Source organism: Petaurus breviceps, unplaced genomic scaffold (genome assembly GCF_028583685.1).
Source record: "Petaurus breviceps papuanus isolate PSGF00001 unplaced genomic scaffold, PetGlider_PUasm1.0 90603, whole genome shotgun sequence".
In the NCBI taxonomy this organism is placed as follows: domain Eukaryota; kingdom Metazoa; phylum Chordata; class Mammalia; order Diprotodontia; family Petauridae; genus Petaurus; species Petaurus breviceps.
In genome coordinates, this window is record NW_027187284.1 from 5,747,171 (window position 1) to 5,766,822 (window position 19,652).

General features: G+C 34.7%; 1 protein-coding gene across 1 annotated transcript in view; it reads right to left on the minus strand.

Moving 5' to 3' along the window:
• CFAP47 (cilia and flagella associated protein 47) overlaps nt 1-19,652 on the minus strand; it is a 963,244-nt gene that overhangs the window by 138,503 nt on the left and 805,089 nt on the right. The window contains exons 60-61 of the mRNA XM_069063838.1: nt 4,986-5,145; nt 4,253-4,347 (exon numbers count right to left, since the gene is read on the minus strand). Of these exons, the coding sequence (XP_068919939.1) occupies nt 4,253-4,347; nt 4,986-5,145 (255 nt within the window). The remainder of the gene's footprint in view (nt 1-4,252; nt 4,348-4,985; nt 5,146-19,652) is intronic.

The window sequence follows — 19,652 nt, forward strand, 5'->3', positions numbered from 1 at the left end:
AGGAAGGAAGGAAGGAAGGAAGGAAGGAAGGAAGGAAGGAAGGAAGGAAGGAAAAAAAATAGAGATTCCAGGAGGCAGAACAGTTGAGGAAGAGGGATGTTGTGCAATAATCCTGGCAACATGGGTTGGAATCAAAATGGGAAGGGCTTTATATGTCTAACAAAGGAGTTTGTATTTGATCCTAGAAGTAATAAGGAGCCCCTGGGGTTTATTGATCAGGAGAATCACATGGTCAGGTGAAGTCTGGCCTTTAGACAATGTGTGTAGAGGTTTGGGGACAGGATGACTAAACATGGCAATTATTGAATGTATGGATTGAAAAAAAGTTAAGAGTCAAGTATAATTCCAAGCTGGTGAACAATGGTGACTAGGATGGTCAGGGTCCCTATAAAAACAGGTAACAAATACCTCTACCACCACAACAATCATAACAGTTAACATTTGTATAGTGTTTTAAAGTCTGCAAAGCACTTTATAAATATATCATTTTTATCCTCAGGATGATGTCACACTTTTAATAAAAAATAAAAGATAAACATTTCTTCATTGATATCTCGTCTACCAAATAAAATGCAAAATGTAAACTTCTTAGGATAGCATTCAGAGCCGTCATGGTCTGACTACAACCTAAATTTCTAGGCCCATTCATTGCACTCTCCTTACTATACTAAATAGTTTAGCAGTATATATCACTGTTTATACTAGCCCTGCCTTCACCTATTGACTCCATGTCTTTGTACACACTGTGCTTATTCCTGGGGTGGATTACTCACTGTCATACCATTTTATCTTGCTCCTATTAAATGCTACTTCTCTTTCCAAAAAGACAGTTCAGGTGTCATATTTTCCATATTGTTTTCTCTATCCTCCCAGATCAAAGTGATCACTATATCCTTCTGGAATCATTAAGGTTATTTTTTTAACCTGCTACTATGTACATAATCATTTTCTAAACTTTATTAATAACTATTTGTTATTATACCACATTACCACAAAGCAATAAAAACTCCTTGGGAATATGGACTAGATTGTGTCATTTTTTTTATCACAAGTGCTTATGTACCCTGCATACAATAGGTATTTAATAAATGTTTACTGAATTAAAATTGAAAATGATGACTAATGCTTTGGTGCATATTATTGGGAAAGTAAAAATGAGTAGGGAAGAAGAAAATTTCCAGCTATGATTAATTTCACTGCCTTAAGTCATTAAAATGGAAATTAGTACATTGAAAGTTATAATTAGTATTATGCCACTGGTCTTGTCTTCTAAATTCTTAGGAAATTGGAGTACTAAAAATATAGACAATTCATTTCCAATGAGTGCATATTTCTCTTACATTATTCATCTTCAAGTGAGTAGTTACTTCAAGTAACTATACCAGGTATCTTTGCCAACAGAGAAGCAAAACTCGAAATCTTCAAAGGATCAAGTAATCAGAATTGGAAGAGAACTCTTTGATCAGCCAGTTCAATGAGTACCAGGAAAAGAATCCTTATTACAAAGTGCTGACAAATGATCATTGACCCTCTGCTTAAGATCCTTCAACAATGGAGAAGCCACTACATAGTGAGTCAAGTAGCCTTGGAACAGTTTTAATTGTTAAGAATGCTTTCTGCATATCAAATATAAATTTTCTTGCACCCATTGTTCTTGCTTTTGGCTTCCAAATTTTTAAAAGAAAAAAGTAGCTATGCTTCTTCAAGACTTCAATGGTTATATAATCTCATTGTTGAAACTATTCTCTCCTTAGTTCTAATCAATAAATCAGTACATACTTATTAAGTGTCAGTCATATATTAAACACTCTGATTGCTAGAGATGTAGAAACAAACAAGCAAAAAAACAAGGTTCTTGCCCTCAAGGAGTTTATATTATATCAGAAGGATATATCATGAGTAAAGACCAAATATATACGAAAAAATATCAAGTAATCTAATGGGTGAAATGCTACCAGCTGAGAGGATGAAGACAGATAGAATGTTTGAGGGGTATTTGACATAAACTTTGAAGGATTTTAGGGATTTAAGAGGCAGAAGACCCTTTAAAAAGTTGTGGAGACAGGAAGTAATAAAATGTTGTGCAGAGGAACAAGCAAGAAGCCCAGTATGGCTAGACCAAAGAGTACATGAATGGAAATAATATGTAATAAATATGGAAAGGTGGACTGAAGTCAAACTGAGAAGGACTTTAAATGCTAAAAAGGGAAGTTTTTATTTTATCCTAGAGCCAATAAAAAGCAGTAATGAATTTTACTGAGCCAAGAAGTAACATGTTCACATCTGTTACTTTGGCAGCTATATGGTAATCACAGTAGAAGTGAGAAGGACTTAGGGAAAGGGTCTTAATTTGAAGGGAATTTGAAGTATTCAAGTGATAGGTGTTGAAGGCCTGAAAAGAAATGGGGCCAGTAATAAGGGAAATAATACATATTCAAGAGAGATTGTGGAAATGACATCTAAAAGATCTGGCAACTGATGGGACATGAAACTCATTATGCCGTGTGTGTGTGTGTGTGTGTGTGTGTGTGCATATGTGTGTATGAAGTGGTGCTCAAGACTGAGAAGATACCCTCTACCTATACAGTGGCATAATGACGTGGCAAAATGTTGGATAGGGAATTACATAATCCTAAAAAAAATCACCTCTAAGATCAAATATAAAATCCTTTTTGGTATTCAAATTTCTTTTAAACTGCCCTCGCTTCATTCTTCTCACAGCCCCTTCCCATGTAATCTGCAATCCAGTATAACTGGTTTCCTTGCTTTTCCTTGAACAAGACATTCCATCTCCAGACTCTGAGCATTTTTGCTGGTGCTAGAATATTCTTACTAATCTCTTCCTCCTGGCTTCCCTGACTTCCTTCAAGTTCCAGCTAAAATTTCACCTTCAGAAACATTTCCTGATCCCTCTGAATTCTGGTGCCTTCCTTCTGTTGTTATTTCCAGTTTATAGTTTATATGACTTGTTTGTATATCATTGCTTGTATTTTATCTCCCCCATTAGACTGTGGACCCCTTAAGAACTGTTTTTATATTTCTTTGTATCTCCACAACTAGCCTACTGCCTGGCACAATGGAGTTTAATAAATGAGTATTGTCTATCTGACTAACTAATGAAATCACAGTTCTTTCAATATACTAAAGCATTGAAATAAATAAATATCACCAGAGTTGTGCTTATTTGCTACAAAGAAGATTAATTTTATTCCCTGACTTTCTCAATTTGATTTAATAATTTAATGCAATGCACTGCAACAAAAATCCCTTGGGGGAAAGAGAGACAGAGAGGGAGAAGGAGGAGGAGGAAGAAAAGGAGGAAGAGAAGAAGACAGTTTAGCAAAATTAATATATCGACTATAATTATGTCTGAGGTGATAAATTTATACATTTAGTCTCCAACCTCTTTCATGAGGTGAATTTTCTTCATATTTCTATCATAGGCTAACCCACAGCAAAGTAAATAAAAGCTAAATGACAGTAGCAACCTCTATTTTGTGCACACTAACTCTCCTTTTCAAAAGACATAAAAATAATATGTATTTTAATGCATCATTAGACTGTTTTAGTTAAATCAATTCTTCATGAATTCTTCCATCTAGGAAAACAAAAGTTTATATTTACAGGAGATATGAACAACAAAGCTGTCAGAAGATAGGGAATTTTTTTTTGTTTTATTACATCATTTTAATCTGATGACCATAGATTGTAAATTCTAAATGGATGTTCTTCTCCATAGAGAATAAGGAGTCAATTATCTTTTACTTGAGAAAAAGAGGAAAAATTTTGAACTCATTTTGAAAGACTACTAATAGTACTTTAGTGCCTTTGTGCCTGAAATATTTGCATTCACCATAAAAAAATATTCTCCAGTCTAGTATTAAATAGTACTGCAAGTAAATCAAATGACAGAGTTATTTGTCAAATGGATTTCTAACCAGATATAATTTTAATTAAAGTTATATCACACAGAGAAAGCGACTGATACCATGTTTCCAAGTAGAATCTTTAGCATTTTCTTCCTCAAAGTGATGGTAAAGAGAGAGATTGTTATGTAGTGTAAAGAGAATTAAAAGAGGCCTGAATAAAGCTGGTTTTCAGGTCCGGCACTGGAAAATTAGCATTGTCATTTCAGGATCACTTTACTACTTTCCTTGTTTGAGCCTCAATTTACCTGTATGAGATAAAGGATTGAACTCAAACTCTAAGTCTTATTCTAGGCCTTGCATTCTTGATCATATAATATACATACCATGGTGTGTTTTAGGAGGTGGTGCTTCTGGGATGCCCTGTATGGGGTAGTTCCAACGTATGTTGCAAATGTCTCCATTTTCTGTTCTTGTTGTGCTATTTAGACATGCAAATTTTAAAAATTAAAGTGTTAGAAAATGAAGATATCTGTTACCATCTTTCTAATTTTTAACTAAATGTCATTTTAATTTTTAAAAGGAATATATATTTACAAACATGGATTAATGAAGCCAATGATAAAGTACGTTCTAGAAGGCATACTCTTCAGTCGTGTTATATCTGGATTATACACATTGTATAGTGACATGATTTTGGATCTGCGCCATTGCTGCCAAATTTCTTGACTCATATAATCCCACATTATTTTGAGATGATTCCTAGGCATTGGCATCTTCTTTCATTATGAATTATCACTTTCTTGGTCAAATCTTCAATTTGTATTCAACACCAATTTTTTGTTACTTTGTATCTTAGTCATGTTACTTGATGATTCTATACAAATTTAACATGTTTAAAACTCTGGCTAACAATACAACCAAGTCAAATATCACATGAGTAGCAAATGCTTATCCTTCTCCTCAGCCCTTAAGTTTTTTTTTTGATAAAACATTAAAGTGTATCTCCTTCCACAGAATGGATTATGGCTCTGTTTCTGATTTTCTTTTAATGCAATAGAAAATGTTATATAAAGGAGATAGTAATAGTGTCAGTTTAAAAATCCTTATTTAAATTACCTTTCCAGACCTGGGCCCAAGTCATCTGCTTTATCATATGGCCAATATTCACCATTATTCCTCGTGACCTCAACAATCACCATTGCTTCATATAATTTCATAATATGAGGAACAAATAACACAGGGATATCCAACTTTCCTTTTGGAGGTAATGGTATTCCTGTAAAATAAGATTGCTTTTTTATATAAAAATGGAAAGAATAAATAGTTTAATAAAATTAAATAATAATCCAAATATTTTAGGCTCTATATAATTATTAATTTATATCATGAAGCAAATTATGTTAAATAATTTCATCAGTGAAAGTTGATCTGAGTGCATACTCCTCTTCAAAAAATGCATATTGGCCTAAAGTAGCATATGTTATCCATGAGGAAGTGAAGAAATACAAAAGGGGTGCTGGTATATTCCCAGAATATGACATCCACAGTCTATAAATTTTCTCAAGCCTGAGGAAGACTTTAAAAATATGTTTCTTGTAATGCAGAAAATCCGCAACTATGATTATTCAGCTTAGTTAAACTGCTTTAGAAGATTTGAAATAGAAGCTAAGTTTGAGGGTTAGTTGGCTGTATTTACCATCCAATCATTCCTTGTAATTAAGTCATTCTTCTCTGAGACCAAAATATTTCCCATAAAAAGCTTTCATTTCTCAAGAGATATTCAGAAGTAGTCAATGCCCACTTTTAAAATATGAGAACAAGTATCTTGTGCTATTAAGAAAGAAGAATGATGGAGAGCACTCCTATATTCTATTAGATAATCAGACACTAGGAGGTAAAAATGGTGGGACACTTTAGATAATACTGGGGCCTAAGTTCCATGGTGACACAAAGCAGAGATCTTTTATTTCATTTTTGAGTCAGTTTTTCTCTTCTATATAACATGAAATTGTTTTTTCCTTGTATTTTTGAGAAGATCAAAAAGTTTATATAATCATTTTGCCTTGGAAGAATCAAATTGCAAAACCATTAAAAGAATACACACACACACACAGGAGCTGATGAAGTAACCAAGGGAGAGTATGTGTGTGTGTATACACATATGCACACATGAATTTATATATGTATAGTGTGTATGCACACACATGTATACATGTATTATATCACATGTTATGCACTTTCTGACTTCGCTGACCTTTCCTACTAAAGTCAACCCTGTGATGAAATAATTAAACACAACCCTGTGATTAAACAAACATAATACTCTCCCTTTTTCATGTATCTCTCCCACTCTTATGATATCTCTACTTATTCTTAGCCAAATCTTATCCCTAAATTACAGCTCCATCTAATCCTACCCATATTCCACTAAACAAAACTAAGGGAAGACACATAACTATATTAACTGCACATTATAAGCACATGTCATCTCACTTCATTGAGTCCCTTACTAAAGCAAGGCAGTCTATTTTTTTCTTATTGATTCCCTTTCTCTGCCCTGCAGAAGAGATTCTACTCCTTTCTTTGCCACTCAAACCCCCTCCACCTTCTTCTCTCCCTTCTGTCAGTAGAAGACCTTGTCTCTTACTTTTCTGAGAAAACTGAGGGCACTTTCACTAAGTTCTCTCTTCTCACTTTCTTTTAACATCAAAATTTCTTGATATGAGCCCCTACCTTTTCCTCCTTTACCAAAGTCTCTAACAATGAGGTAGTTCTTTTCCTCATCAATCTTAATGCCTACTTCTCTCACTTTTGCTGATTCAGAATCTACTTCATAACCTCTGAAAGTAGCCATTGTCCTCTCTTATTTCTATATATGTGCTCTCCCTTGTTTACTTCATCAGCTCCCATGTGCGTATATGTGTATATGTATATGCACATACACACATGTAGAACATGCACATACAAATAAAATACCTATATATGCATACATAGATAGATATAGAGATAGAAACACATATATACACAGAAGCTGATAAAGTAAAGAAGGGAGAGTATGTGTATGTCTGTGTATACATGTACATACACATGTATGTGTATATTTATAGTGTGAATGAGCATACATGTATACATATATTACATCACATATTATGCAGGTTATTTAAAGTATTTTAAAATTAAATTAATTAAATGAAAATAAAAATAAATTTACTAATTTTGATGACATTAAATTGAAAAGTTTTTGTACAAATAAAGTCAATGTAACCAAGATTAGGAAGGAAGCAGAAAACTGGAAAAGAATTCCTAAAACTGGTGTTTCTGATGAAGGCCTCATTGCTAAAATAAATAGAGAACTTAGTCAAATGTCCAAGAGTAAAAGTCATCCCTCAATTGATAAATGGCCAAAGGATATGAACAGGCAGTTTTCAGGGGAAGAAATTTAAACTATTTATATTCATCTGAAAAAAATTCTCTAAATTACTAGATTAGAGGAGATGCAAATCAAAACAACTGTGAGGTACCACATCACACCTATCAGACTGGCTAACATGACAAAACAGGAAAATGATAAATGTTGAAGAAGATGTGGGGAATTTGGAACACTAATTTATTGTTGGTAGAGTTGTGAGCTGATACAACAATTCAGGAGAGCAATTTGTAACCATGCTCAAAGGGCTATAAAAATATGCATACCCTTTGATCCAACAATTATCAGGCTATTTTATTTTTGGATTTGTTTTGTTTTTCTTTTTCAAGGTTTCTCCCATTCACTATAATTCTCCTATACAACATGACTAATGTGAAAATATGTTTAATAGGAATGCACATGTAAAGCCTATATCAGATTTCAGGTCATCTTGGGGAAGAAAGGGAGAGGGAGCAGGAAAAATTTAAAACTTATGTAAGTAAATGTTGAAAACAAAAATAAATTAAATAAAAACCTACCCATTTACTTGTTTATGTTTTCATTATCAATATTTCCCAATATGTACTTCCCCTTTTCAATATCCTAGAGTCATTTCTTATAACAATGTGGGCGGGGTTGGGGGAGGAGAAAGATAGTTCAGGAAAATTTACATATCCAATTAACCTGATCTTATATGCAATATTTCTCATCCATCATCTACATACCTCTATAAAGTAAATAGGGAAATATTTTTCTTATCTTTGGGGGAGGGTCAGGAGTCAAGATTTGTTTTTGTTTTTAATAAAAGAATTTACCTTGGAAAGAACATTGGTACCTCTGCTTCAAAGATGGAGATATTTAATGTCAATTTAGAGGAAACGTGGGTAAACTGACACCTGACTCTATATATGGTCTTCAAAAGGAGGAATAAAAATGCATACCCTTTATCTATCGTAGTCTCATATTCAGAACCTAGTATAGTGCTTTGTACATAGTATATCTTTAATATTTCTTTGCTCAATGAATATCAAGTATTGGGTCAGTAGAGGGACGAGCCATGAATCTACAAATGGTGTAGTGGGGTAGATGAAATGAGAAATTAAAGTGGCCCAATTTTCCTGGAAAGAGAAAATCAAGTAGGTCATGTTGAAGGGGACACATCCTCTCTTGTTGTGTGTATACAGGAGAGGTTAAGGAATACTGAGGCCTTGAAAAGTGAAGGTTTAGGATAGATATATAGTTGGTGATCAAGAAAACTGAAAAGAAATTGATGAAAAACATTGGCAAAGAGCAATATGAGCCCAAATGAAATTAAATAGTAAAAAATTGTATTTAACTAAATTATTGGCATCTAATGTCTTTAATAATACTCTATAGCCTGAAAGAAGTAATAGAGGGAATCTGTGGTGGGGGTAATCCAGTGGGCTTAGATGATAGAAATTTAGGGGGACAAGGATATCTATTGTGTTTATGAGGGCTGTATTAACAAGTTTGACCATAAAATTCAAGTATGACAGTGAGTCAAGTATATCTAGATGGTAATATTCATGCCTAGCCAATGGAATGAATGGATTAGAGAATGATCAAAGGGTTTTAAGTCTGAAGCCAATTTGATGGGTGTCAGATGGGTTTCAGGTGACTACAATGAGTTGAAATGCTGAGAAAAAAATATATACCAGGTTCAGAAGTAACTACAGAAGGGAGAAAGGAGGGGTAGACAAGTGGTAATTCTGTTGACTTATTCAGTATGAATTAAGCTTTTGAGAAGAACTTATGGTATATTGCTAGGCATGAGGTAGGAGAATATGAGAGGGAACAAGCACAAAATCATCAAAACAATTAAGCATTTCTTAAGTACTTATATAGCATGTGTTGTATTAAAGAGGCGGTTAGGTGGTACAGAAGAGAGAATGTTGGGCCTAGAGGCAGCAATACTTGATTTCAAATCTGGCCACAGCTCTTCAAGGGCTGTGCAACCTTGTGCAAGTCACTTAACCTCTGTCTGGCTGAGATTCTTTAACCATAAAATGGGGATTATAATAGTGCACACCTCCCACAGTTATTATAAGCATTAAATAAAATATTTATAAAGTGATTAGTGCAGAGTCTAGCTCGTAATTATTTAATTAATTAATGTATCCTTCCCCTAAAAATAAAGCATGACTGCAACTAAGAGGAGCTTCCTTATTGCAATAATTCAAAGAACTGTGATTTATTCAGGTTGGTACAACTAGTGATACCTTACGAGGCAGTATAATGAGTGGCTGTGACTTGAAAATTTATCATATGGTGGCTCACTCTCTGTTGAAGAGCTTTTCTTCTATTACATAGACCAGTCCTCAGACAACAGACACATAGCTGCTTACTGATTATGTACCCAAAGACTTTCTTGCTTATATGTTCGAAGGCTTATCTGAGAGCATAGCTTTCTTCAGTATTTTGGGTGTCTCCTTTGGCAGGATGTTTACTTAATTTTCATGATTTTCTTGCATCACTCGTATTTCTCTTCCCAACTTTTCCTTTACTTCTTTTGTTATTAACCAACTCACTCAAAATTTTGGAACATGGAATATATTACAATATTCTCTTTATCAGCTCCCATTTGAACTCAATTTTTTAATATTCCAATTTATTTATTTTTAGTTTTCAACATTCATTTCCACAAGATTTTGAGTTACAGATTTTTCTCCCCATCTTTCCCCTACACCCACCCCAAGATAGCAAGCCTACTGAATACCCCTTCCCCAATCTGTTATCCCTTATATCCTTTCCCCTTTCCCGCACTAACCTTCTAGTAGTGCAAGATGAGATTTCTGTACCCCAGTGCCTATATATCTTATTTCCCAGTTGTATGTAAAAAACATTAAAAAAAATTTTAACTCTTGTTTTTAAAACTTTGAATTCCAGATGTTTTCCCTTCTTCCCTCCTCATCCACACCCACTGGGAAGACAAGTAACTGAATAAAGATTGTACATGTGTAGTTACCCAAAAATTTCCATAATAGTTATAGTGTGAAAGACTAACTATATTTCCCTCCATCCTGTCCTGCACCCCATTTATACTATTATCTCCTTTGACCCTGTCCCTTTTCAAAAGTGTTTGCTTCTAACCACCCTCTCCCCTAATCTGCTCTCCCTTCTATCATCAACCCTTTTATCCCCTTTCCCCCCTACTTTCCTGTAGGGTAAGATACCCAATTGAGTATGTATGTTATTCACTCCTTAAGCAAAATTCAATGAGAGAAAGGTTGGCCTTTCACCTTCCTTCTCTTCCACTCCATTGTAGCAGTTTTCTCTTGCCTCTTTAATATGAGATAATTTACCCTATTGCATCTCTCCCTTTCTCCCTTTCCCAATATATCCTCTCTCACCCCTTCATTGCATTTTTAAGATATTATCCCTTCATATGGAACTCATGCTGTGCCTTCTGTCTATGTACATATGTACAAACATATACACACACTCACATATATATTTATACACACATACATGCTCCCATACATACATATATATGTGTATATATATATATTACCTTCAACTATCCTCATTCTGAAAAAATTCTCAAGAGTTACAATTATTGGTTTTTTTATGTAGGAATGCAAATAGTTCAACTTTAATAAATTCCTTATTATTTCTTTTTCCATCTCATCTTCTCTTGGTTCTTGTATTTGAAAGTCAGATTTTCTGTTCAGCTCTGATTTTTACAAGAATGCTTGAAAGTCCTCTATTTCATTGAATGACCATATTTTCCCCTGAAGCATTATACTCAGTTTTGCTGGGCAGGTGATTCTTGGTTTTAATCCTAGTTCCTTTGACATCCAGAATATCATATTCCAAGCCCTTCAATACCTTATTGTAGAAGATGCTAGATCTTGTGTCATACTGATCATGTTTCCACAATACTCAAATTGTTTTTTCCTGACTGTTTGCAGGATTTTCTCCTTGACCTGGGAACTTTGAAAGTTTGCTATAATATTCATAGGAGTTTTCTTCTGGGGATCTTTTTCAAGGGGCGATCAGTGAATTCTTTAAATTTCTATTTTACCAACTGGTTCTAGACTATCAGGGCAATTTTCCTTGAGAATTACTTGAATGATTATGTCTAGGCTCTTTTTTTGATTGTGACTTTCAGATAGTTCAAAATTTTTAAGTTATCTCTCCTGGATCTATTTTCCTGGTCAGTGGTTTTTCCAGAGAGATATTTCATATTGCCTTCTAGTTTTTCATTCATTTGGATTTGTTTTATAGCATTTTGATTATTCATAAAGTCATTAGCTTCCATTTGCTCTGATCTAATTTTGAAGGAATTATTTTCTTCAGTGAGCTTTTGAAATTCCTTTTCTAGCTGTTCAATTTGGATTTTTAAGGCATTCTTCTCCTCATTGGCTTTTGGGGCCTCTTTTGCCATGTGAGTTAGTCTATTTTTAAGGTGTTTTCTTCAGTGTATTTTTGGGCCACCTTTAACAGGCTGTTGATTCTTTTTCATGATTTTCTCACACTATTCTCATTTCTCTTCCCAATTTTCCACTACTTCTCTTTACTTGATCTTCAAAATCCTTCTTGAGCTCCTCAATGGCCTGTAAGGAGTTCATATTTTTCTTGGAAACTTTTGATGCAGGAGTTTTGACTTTGTTGTCTTCTTCTGGTTCCATGTTTTGATCCTTTTTTGTCCCCATAAAAGGATTCTATGGTCTGACTGCACTTCCTCTGACTGCTCATCTTGCCCATTACTTGACTTTTGAGCCCTTTGCCATTGTAGAACTCTGCTTCCAGAGTGGAGAGAGCCTTGTCCCAAATTTCTGGGGTTTTCACAATTGTTGCCAGAGCTGTTGTCTGAGCTATGGGGAGGGTGCCCTCTCTACAATCACTACAAGCTCTAGCACACTGGCCATATACCCCAGGACTACCACCCAAGAGTGCAATCCAGACCTAAGCAGGTCAAAGCAAGAGCAATTACATTCTGAATGGTCGCTTGTTCCCCCTACAATATGTAAGCCTGTAGCTCCAGAGGCAGCCACGTGGCAGCAGCTGCAGCCACCATGCCTCTGCCACCTCTTACTCAGGGGACAAAGGCCGGACTGTGCTCTTCCATCACTCAGTTCCAACAGGATTCCCCCTGACATTTTACTTTCTCTTTGGCATTTGTTTATTGAGAAGTCTGGAAACTGCCACAGCTGCTGGTATTCACTGTTCTGAAGTTTGCTCCTGCTGCACTGTGCCGTGGTTCAGGGCTGCCCCAGGTCTGGGCCCACATGGCTCATGTGGGACTGTACTCAGCTCCCATTCTGGTGTGATAAACCCTTCTTGTCAGCCTACCAGGCTGCCTTCAGAGGGAAATTTGTTTCACTCTGTCATTTTGTGGGTTTTGTAGCTCTAAAATTTATGTAGAGTCATTTTATCAGGTATTGGAGGTAATTGGGGACAAGGTCAAGCAATTTCCTGCTTTTACTCCACCATTTTGGCTTGCTCCACCCTCAAGATTCTAGTTTTCAAGAACCCAAAGTCATGTTCATGTCATGATAATTCATCTGTAGGACTTTGATGGAAGAAAGCATATATATAAAGAAATGTCATAAAATGAAATATTTAAAATATTATGAAATCAGACAGAAGCTAAGTAAATTCCATTTGAAGAGCTCCAGTTTTATCACCTATTTGGGGTAGATGAAGAAAGTTTGTAGCATCAGCTGACATGTAATTCAATATATGAATGCAGGTGATAGATATTTCAGTGTTAATACGACACTGAGGAGAAAGTTAAAAGTCATATCCTTTGTCTTCTACCATGGATTTTTAAGTAGGAAGCTGAAACTTCAGTATAGAAAACATTGGAGATACTGTTTTCATGCAAGGAGTATGCTTCAGACATGCCAAGGAATTGAGTTGAGGGTAGAATTAATTTAACATAAGATAAAGGGAAATTTTGCACATAATAAAATAGGGATGTAATTTTTTTTCCTGACAACTGGATACTTCTGAGATTAACTTTACAACAGATACTTTCTTTTGAGTGCACGATTTTATTTTGAGAGTAATCACAACCACATAACAAACTATCAAAAATATGTCAGTATCTAGATTCTTTATCCTAAATCACTTTTTCTTGATCAGTCACATAATTACTGAAATAAATAATTTTAATATTCTTGACTATGTACATCATCATTGAGGGACAAAATTCCACTACTTTGCCAAAAGGAAAAATTATTTAATCGATTCATGGGCAAAGTTTCTTCTCATTATATTTCTTCTCAGTATGCTTTGTGACTGATGAACTAGAAATTAAGACATTTATCTGATGAGATGGCAAGTGTACACGATTTAAGAAACTTTGCAAGTCAAAAGTAAGTTACCCATTTTCCTATTTTAAGCTGTGAAGCTATAGAGAAATTTTCACTTAACATTCAAATTCTACCAAGGGCATTTTACAACTACTATTTTGATAACTCTTTTGATTAAATGTGTTACAAATGTTTACCCACCAATCTTTGATTTAAGTATAGAAATTGTGCCATCTTCTAATGGCTATGAAGTTTCCTGTCTTCCCAGAAGAAAATCTTCTAAAAAGAGTAAACTGAGCATGACCTTCATTTTAGTAATGGAACTATTTTATCCTGGGAGATTCATTTTTAATCACTTCAGTGGTATTACATTTCTGCTCCACACAGCACAATCTCTGCTATTTAGCAAAGCCATTAGAGATGGTCCAATTCTAACAATCAAAGAGGTACTGGGAAAAAAAGTAGTAATATAAGCTATGTTAATTTTCTCACTACAGTGATTTTTTTTTCTAAAGCATAAAAGTTTCTATTTTTAAAACAGCAAATCTTCAAGAACATGACACAATCAACCAATTCTGCATTCAAATTAACACTCTATTGAACTTTGCATGCTTTCATTCTTTTAGTAACTAATGAAAACTTTAATAATAGAATTCAAAAAGAATGTATAAGACTGAGCATAATTTTTCAAGATAACATAGACTAGCTGCTTTAAGGTAATGCAAGGATATGCAAAATGTACACAAAGGGTCAAGGATGACAGTGCTATTACCAAAGAAAGCCCACTGTATTTAGACTCAAAGATCCTGGGTTCTGCTGGGCCTGGTATGGACTATGAGCAGAAAGTGTAAGAGTATAAAAAGTAGGAGAAAAATGAGGGAACACACTCAGTAATTCAATGGGTGGAAGTTGTGGAGATTTCCTCAACATGAGGGCAAGTTAGAGCATTCCCAAAGTGGAAAGAATGGCAGAAATGGACTGCCACATGAAGTAGCTGGTTCTTCCTCAGTGGAAATCTTTAAGTAAAAGTCTAAGGCCAATATTGAGTTTGAGGAGAAAGAGGCTATAATGGGCATTCTTAGACACATACAAGTTGGGTTAGGTGAGATATGAGACCCCTTTTTTTCTGAAATTCTATGAAATAACATCATGAGACTTCAGTTCCCTCTTCTGAAATATGGAAGAATTGGACCACTGCTTCCTAGCATCCTTTCCACTCTTAAAATCTTATAATTCTCTGATATTTGGTGCCAGTTCTTTGTGTAAGTGGTAATATATTTGCTTATTCCATGTGACTATGTATCACATGCCATAATCTGTAGGCATAGTCAGATATAAATGTCCAACGACTTGCATCATTCCCATCTGTTTCCTTCTACATTGAAGTCTTTGTCATTGTTTATTTAACAGGTGAAATTATTCTCCCTGAGCCAGTTATAACTTTTGTTCAAATAGATAAAACAAAGAAGATTCAATCTTCCTGGAATTATCAGAGTTCACAAAATTTACACTCTTTTAAAGAGAAGGCTTTATTTTCTTCAATCTTCCATCTCCTATAAGTCTTTATTTTTAATTACATATTCTTCTCAGGGTCTACTTATTATAGCTTTTATTCCCATAAGCAATTTTTATAAGTACCTTTATGCTTGTAACACTTTTTCTTTTCCTCTTCTTTTTTTTTTTTAATAAGGTGGTGTAATGGCAAGCAAAGTAGTACTTTGCTGCTTGTTTCAGCTATTCAAGTGTCTTTGATTGTATCAAGTGTTTTTTGGAAACAGTATACATTGTCTTGCCCTTAATAAGCCTAAGGGAGTTTAGTGCCCTTCCCTGCCCATAATAGGCCTACCATCATCACATGGAGCCCATGGTAGGAGGAGCTTGCCAAAAGAATGGAACAGGAAGGCATAGAGCAGATAAAAGCTCAAGCATGAATTGGTGCAAAGTATAACTGAGAAAGAGAATGTTCATAATTTTGGCAGTCTTTTCTTTCTGTGTTCATGTTATTTTATCGGCATGAAACATTCTACTGAAAGAGGACTTCGCTGCTGTTACAGAAGCCCTGAAAAAGGACTTTACTCTTGTTACAGAAGCCCTGAAAGAGGACTTTACTGCTGATACAGAAGTCCTGGGATTTTACTGTTGATTTGTGTTTCATTTCTTGGACAGAAGCTTAGTCTGTTGGTTTGTGTTACTTTGTCAGACAGAAAGTGAATTGAGATGATAATGTCAGCAATGCATATAAATACTGTTGGTAGATCTGTTAAGTTTAATGTGTGCAAATATTGTTGTAGTTCTGTTAAACTTTGTTTTCCTACAAATAGAAACTGAAGGGCTTGTAGAGGAATAGTCCCCATGGACTGAGATAAAGAACAGAGCAGACAGTTGCCTACATGTGAATCCAGGAAAGAGTTGGGTGAATGCAGCCAAGACCTGGGAGAGCAGCCTACCTATGAATTCTGACAAGAGCTGGGAGGGCCAACTCTTAGAAGAGTAGCCATGGGGTTTAGAAGTCAGCCTCCAGTTAAAATGAAAGAGGAATTTACTTGGATACTCTGCATTGACTGATGAGATTATGACTTATTGTGACCCAGGGGTGGATGGTGTTTGTAATTTCTGCTACTCCTTAAGAATGACTAGCTTAAGGATGGTTGTAATCCAGCCTCTAGCTAAGATGAAAGAAGATTTTACTTGGGTACTCAGTATTGACTGATGATATTGTAACTTACTTGGACCTAGGGGTGGATGGTGTTTGTACTTTCTGCTACCCCTTTAGGATGATTACCCCTTAAGGATGATTGGAAGCCAGCTTGGAATCAAGATGAAAGGAGATTGTACTTGGATATTCTATACTGATTGAGGAGATTGTGAAATACTGAATGATATATTTTGTGTAAGACTATATGGCTAACTTAGTAATAAGTTGTTATGTTGAATTGTTGTGAATTCTGTGGCTTAGTTTCTTCAATGTTTTGCTTTAGCTTACTGCTGAATATATAGAGAGTCCACTATACTATGCAATTAGATCCTTAAAGTTATTCACAGCAGCAATCTTCAGGAATGCTGCTCATGATTAGCTTTACAGGTAGATAGGGCACTGGGTCTAGAGTCAGGAATATCTTAGTTCAAATACTGACTCAAACATTAGATGTATAACTCTGGATAATTCACTTAACTTCTCTTAGCCTCAGTTTCCTAATCAATGTAATTTGAAAAAGAAGATATACCTCACAAGATTATTGTGAGGATCATATATAACAACATAAGAAAGTATTTTGTAAACCTTTATATGCTATGTCAATGCTATCTATTGTTATTATTTCTTTCCTTCCATCCAGTTATATATATATATATATATATATATATATATATATATATATATATAGTACCTAATATATATAGCATACTATAATGACAAGGATCTTGCCCTATAGCATACTGTCTAGGAAGACAGGATACATTCCTACAAAATTCTAATGAAACTTTCTCTCCTTTAACATTCCCAACTTCCTTATGATTCAATTCAATCTGATGAAAAAAATGTATGTCTAGACACTAGAAACACAAACACAAAACTAAAACAGCTACTAACTTTGAAGATATTGAAATCTGTAGTAACAAAACAAAACGAATAGAGATCAGTTAAATATATATACTATTGGAGTGATAACAATTGTGTGTATAGAGTGCTAACAAGTATCAAGAGTATCTGGGGGTATCAGGAAAGGCCTAATATAGCAAATGGCACTTGACCTGAATCTTGAATGGAATTAGGGATTCTAAGAGGTAGAGATAGGGAGGCGTGGTGATGATGGCAGATTTAAAGGAGGCAAACGGGGTGTTAAAATTCTTATAGTTCAGATAGTCTATAAATATTAATTCAATTGTTGGTACTCTGAATATATAATGATGAAGTAAATAAAGTGTTGGCCTGGAGTCAGAAAGACTCATCTTCCTGAGTTCAAAACTGCTCTCACATACCCTGGGCAGGTCACTTAAACTTGTTTTTCCTCATTTTGACATCTGGAAAATTATCTGGAGAAAGAAATGGCAAACTGCTTCACTATCTATGCAAAAAAAAATCCCTAAATGGGGGTTTGACAAAGAGTCAGACACAACCAAAATGACTGAACGACAATATAAATTCATATAACAAATTCTTATTGGAACTTTGTCTTAGAAAAATTATCAGCAAAGAGGTCCACTATTTTTCTGAAACTAAGAAATTTGTCATGTAACAAATAGCAAAGGGAAGTTATATTCTACCATCCACTTTATTTCACAAGCATATTGTAATTTTAAAGGCATTGAGAGATTAATATGCAAGATACATACAAGAAGGGAATAAAATAGATGTCTGGGGAAAATCAGACATCATAACCACTCCTAATGATGACTAAGAAAAAATATCAGTGACCAATAGAAACTATAACTACCGACCACCTAAGCCTACTTTTCCATTTCTACAAAGTCTTTTCTAGAAGCACATACACACATACTGAGGTCATCCTCATAAAGGAATGAAGAAGAAATAATAAAGCTTTCAAAAAGCTTTCCAAGAGATTGTATTATTATATAATATGTATAATATTATATAACAAAATGAACTGATATGTACAGAGAATATAAGATGCTGGCCTACTCATTATTTATTAATTATGAAAAACATTTCATTTGATAGACTGAAATGCCCCCCTTAAATGTCATTATTTTAAGGTATCTCTTATGCATATTCAAAATTGTACAAAATTTCCCAAAATATGTAAAAGCAGAAATAAATATTCCATTATTATCATCAAATGAGGTATAAAATAAGAAATGGACACTAAAGTAGAGGATGTCCAGATAAAAGATCAAATGGATGAGAGATAAATGGCAAGATTTTCCAGATGCACCTGTTTGGGAATGATATTGTTTTGTATTGATTGAATCAAAATTCCCAAATATTACACAGCCTCCATATGAAATCTGTGATGACATAAGTAAATTGGGACTAACTCTTCACAAAGGAATAATCTAGCCAATTAGGAAAGCTTCTTCTTCAAAACCAATATGTTTTGGACACAGAAACCATACAAAGAGTTGAATGCAGAAGTGAGCAGAAAAGGGGCGGCCAGGTGGCTCAGCGAGTAAGAGCACTGGCTCCAGTGTCGGGATGACCTGGATCAAATCCGGGCTCAGATACTCAGCACCACAACCAGAAATAACTGGCCGTGTAACCTTGAGCAAGTTACTTAACCCCAATTGCTTAAAAAAAAAAGAAGTGAGCAGAAAGAGAATAACAAGTTGAATTATCTTTGAGAGATGGTACACTGCTTTTAAGGATCCCAAGCTCCTCTCAGAAACAAAGGTTCATACTTTTTCACATCAATATCATTAAAATGACTAGATAACTACAAGTCATGGGATATCTTAATTAAAGGTGTAAGTCAGCCAAGTAGCAATTTGTTCATTCTGTACTTGAGTAGGTTGACATTTCAACATATAATCAAGGAATATTTTAAGAAAAGTGCATTACCAAGAGTTCATTATTATATGATAATAAAAACTGATGTGGTAAAAGGTTCACAAGTAATTATTACAGGAACCCACTGTGTAGAATATATTTATTCATATAACATTTTATTGAAGGGTTTTTATTTTAAAATTTCAAATATATACAGATTATGCCCACTTCATAAGAGATGATGTGTAACTAAATAAAACTGTTAAGTAAATTGAATACCATGACCTCATATTAAAGTGCTCATAGAAGGCAGCAGATCATGGGCAGCAACACAGTTGAACTCTCCAAAGATTCCCCTCCAAATAACTTTAAAATTACACTTAAGATCAAATTTTGGAGTGGCAAAGCAAACAAAAAGTCAGGTGAGATATTTTGATGGTCTTAGAAATCAAAAGGTAGGCAAGAAAAGTTTGTAATATAAAGGTAGAGGTCTGGTAAAGTCTGTCCATAGCCCAAGTAGGAGTGGCAACAACATCTTCAGCAGCAGCTTCAGGAGCCCAGAGATTGTGATGGGGTTGGACAACTGCTAAGAAAGAGATTATAGGAGACCCTTTGCTGGCAGTGGGTACAGCTAATGCTAATTGGCAACTCTC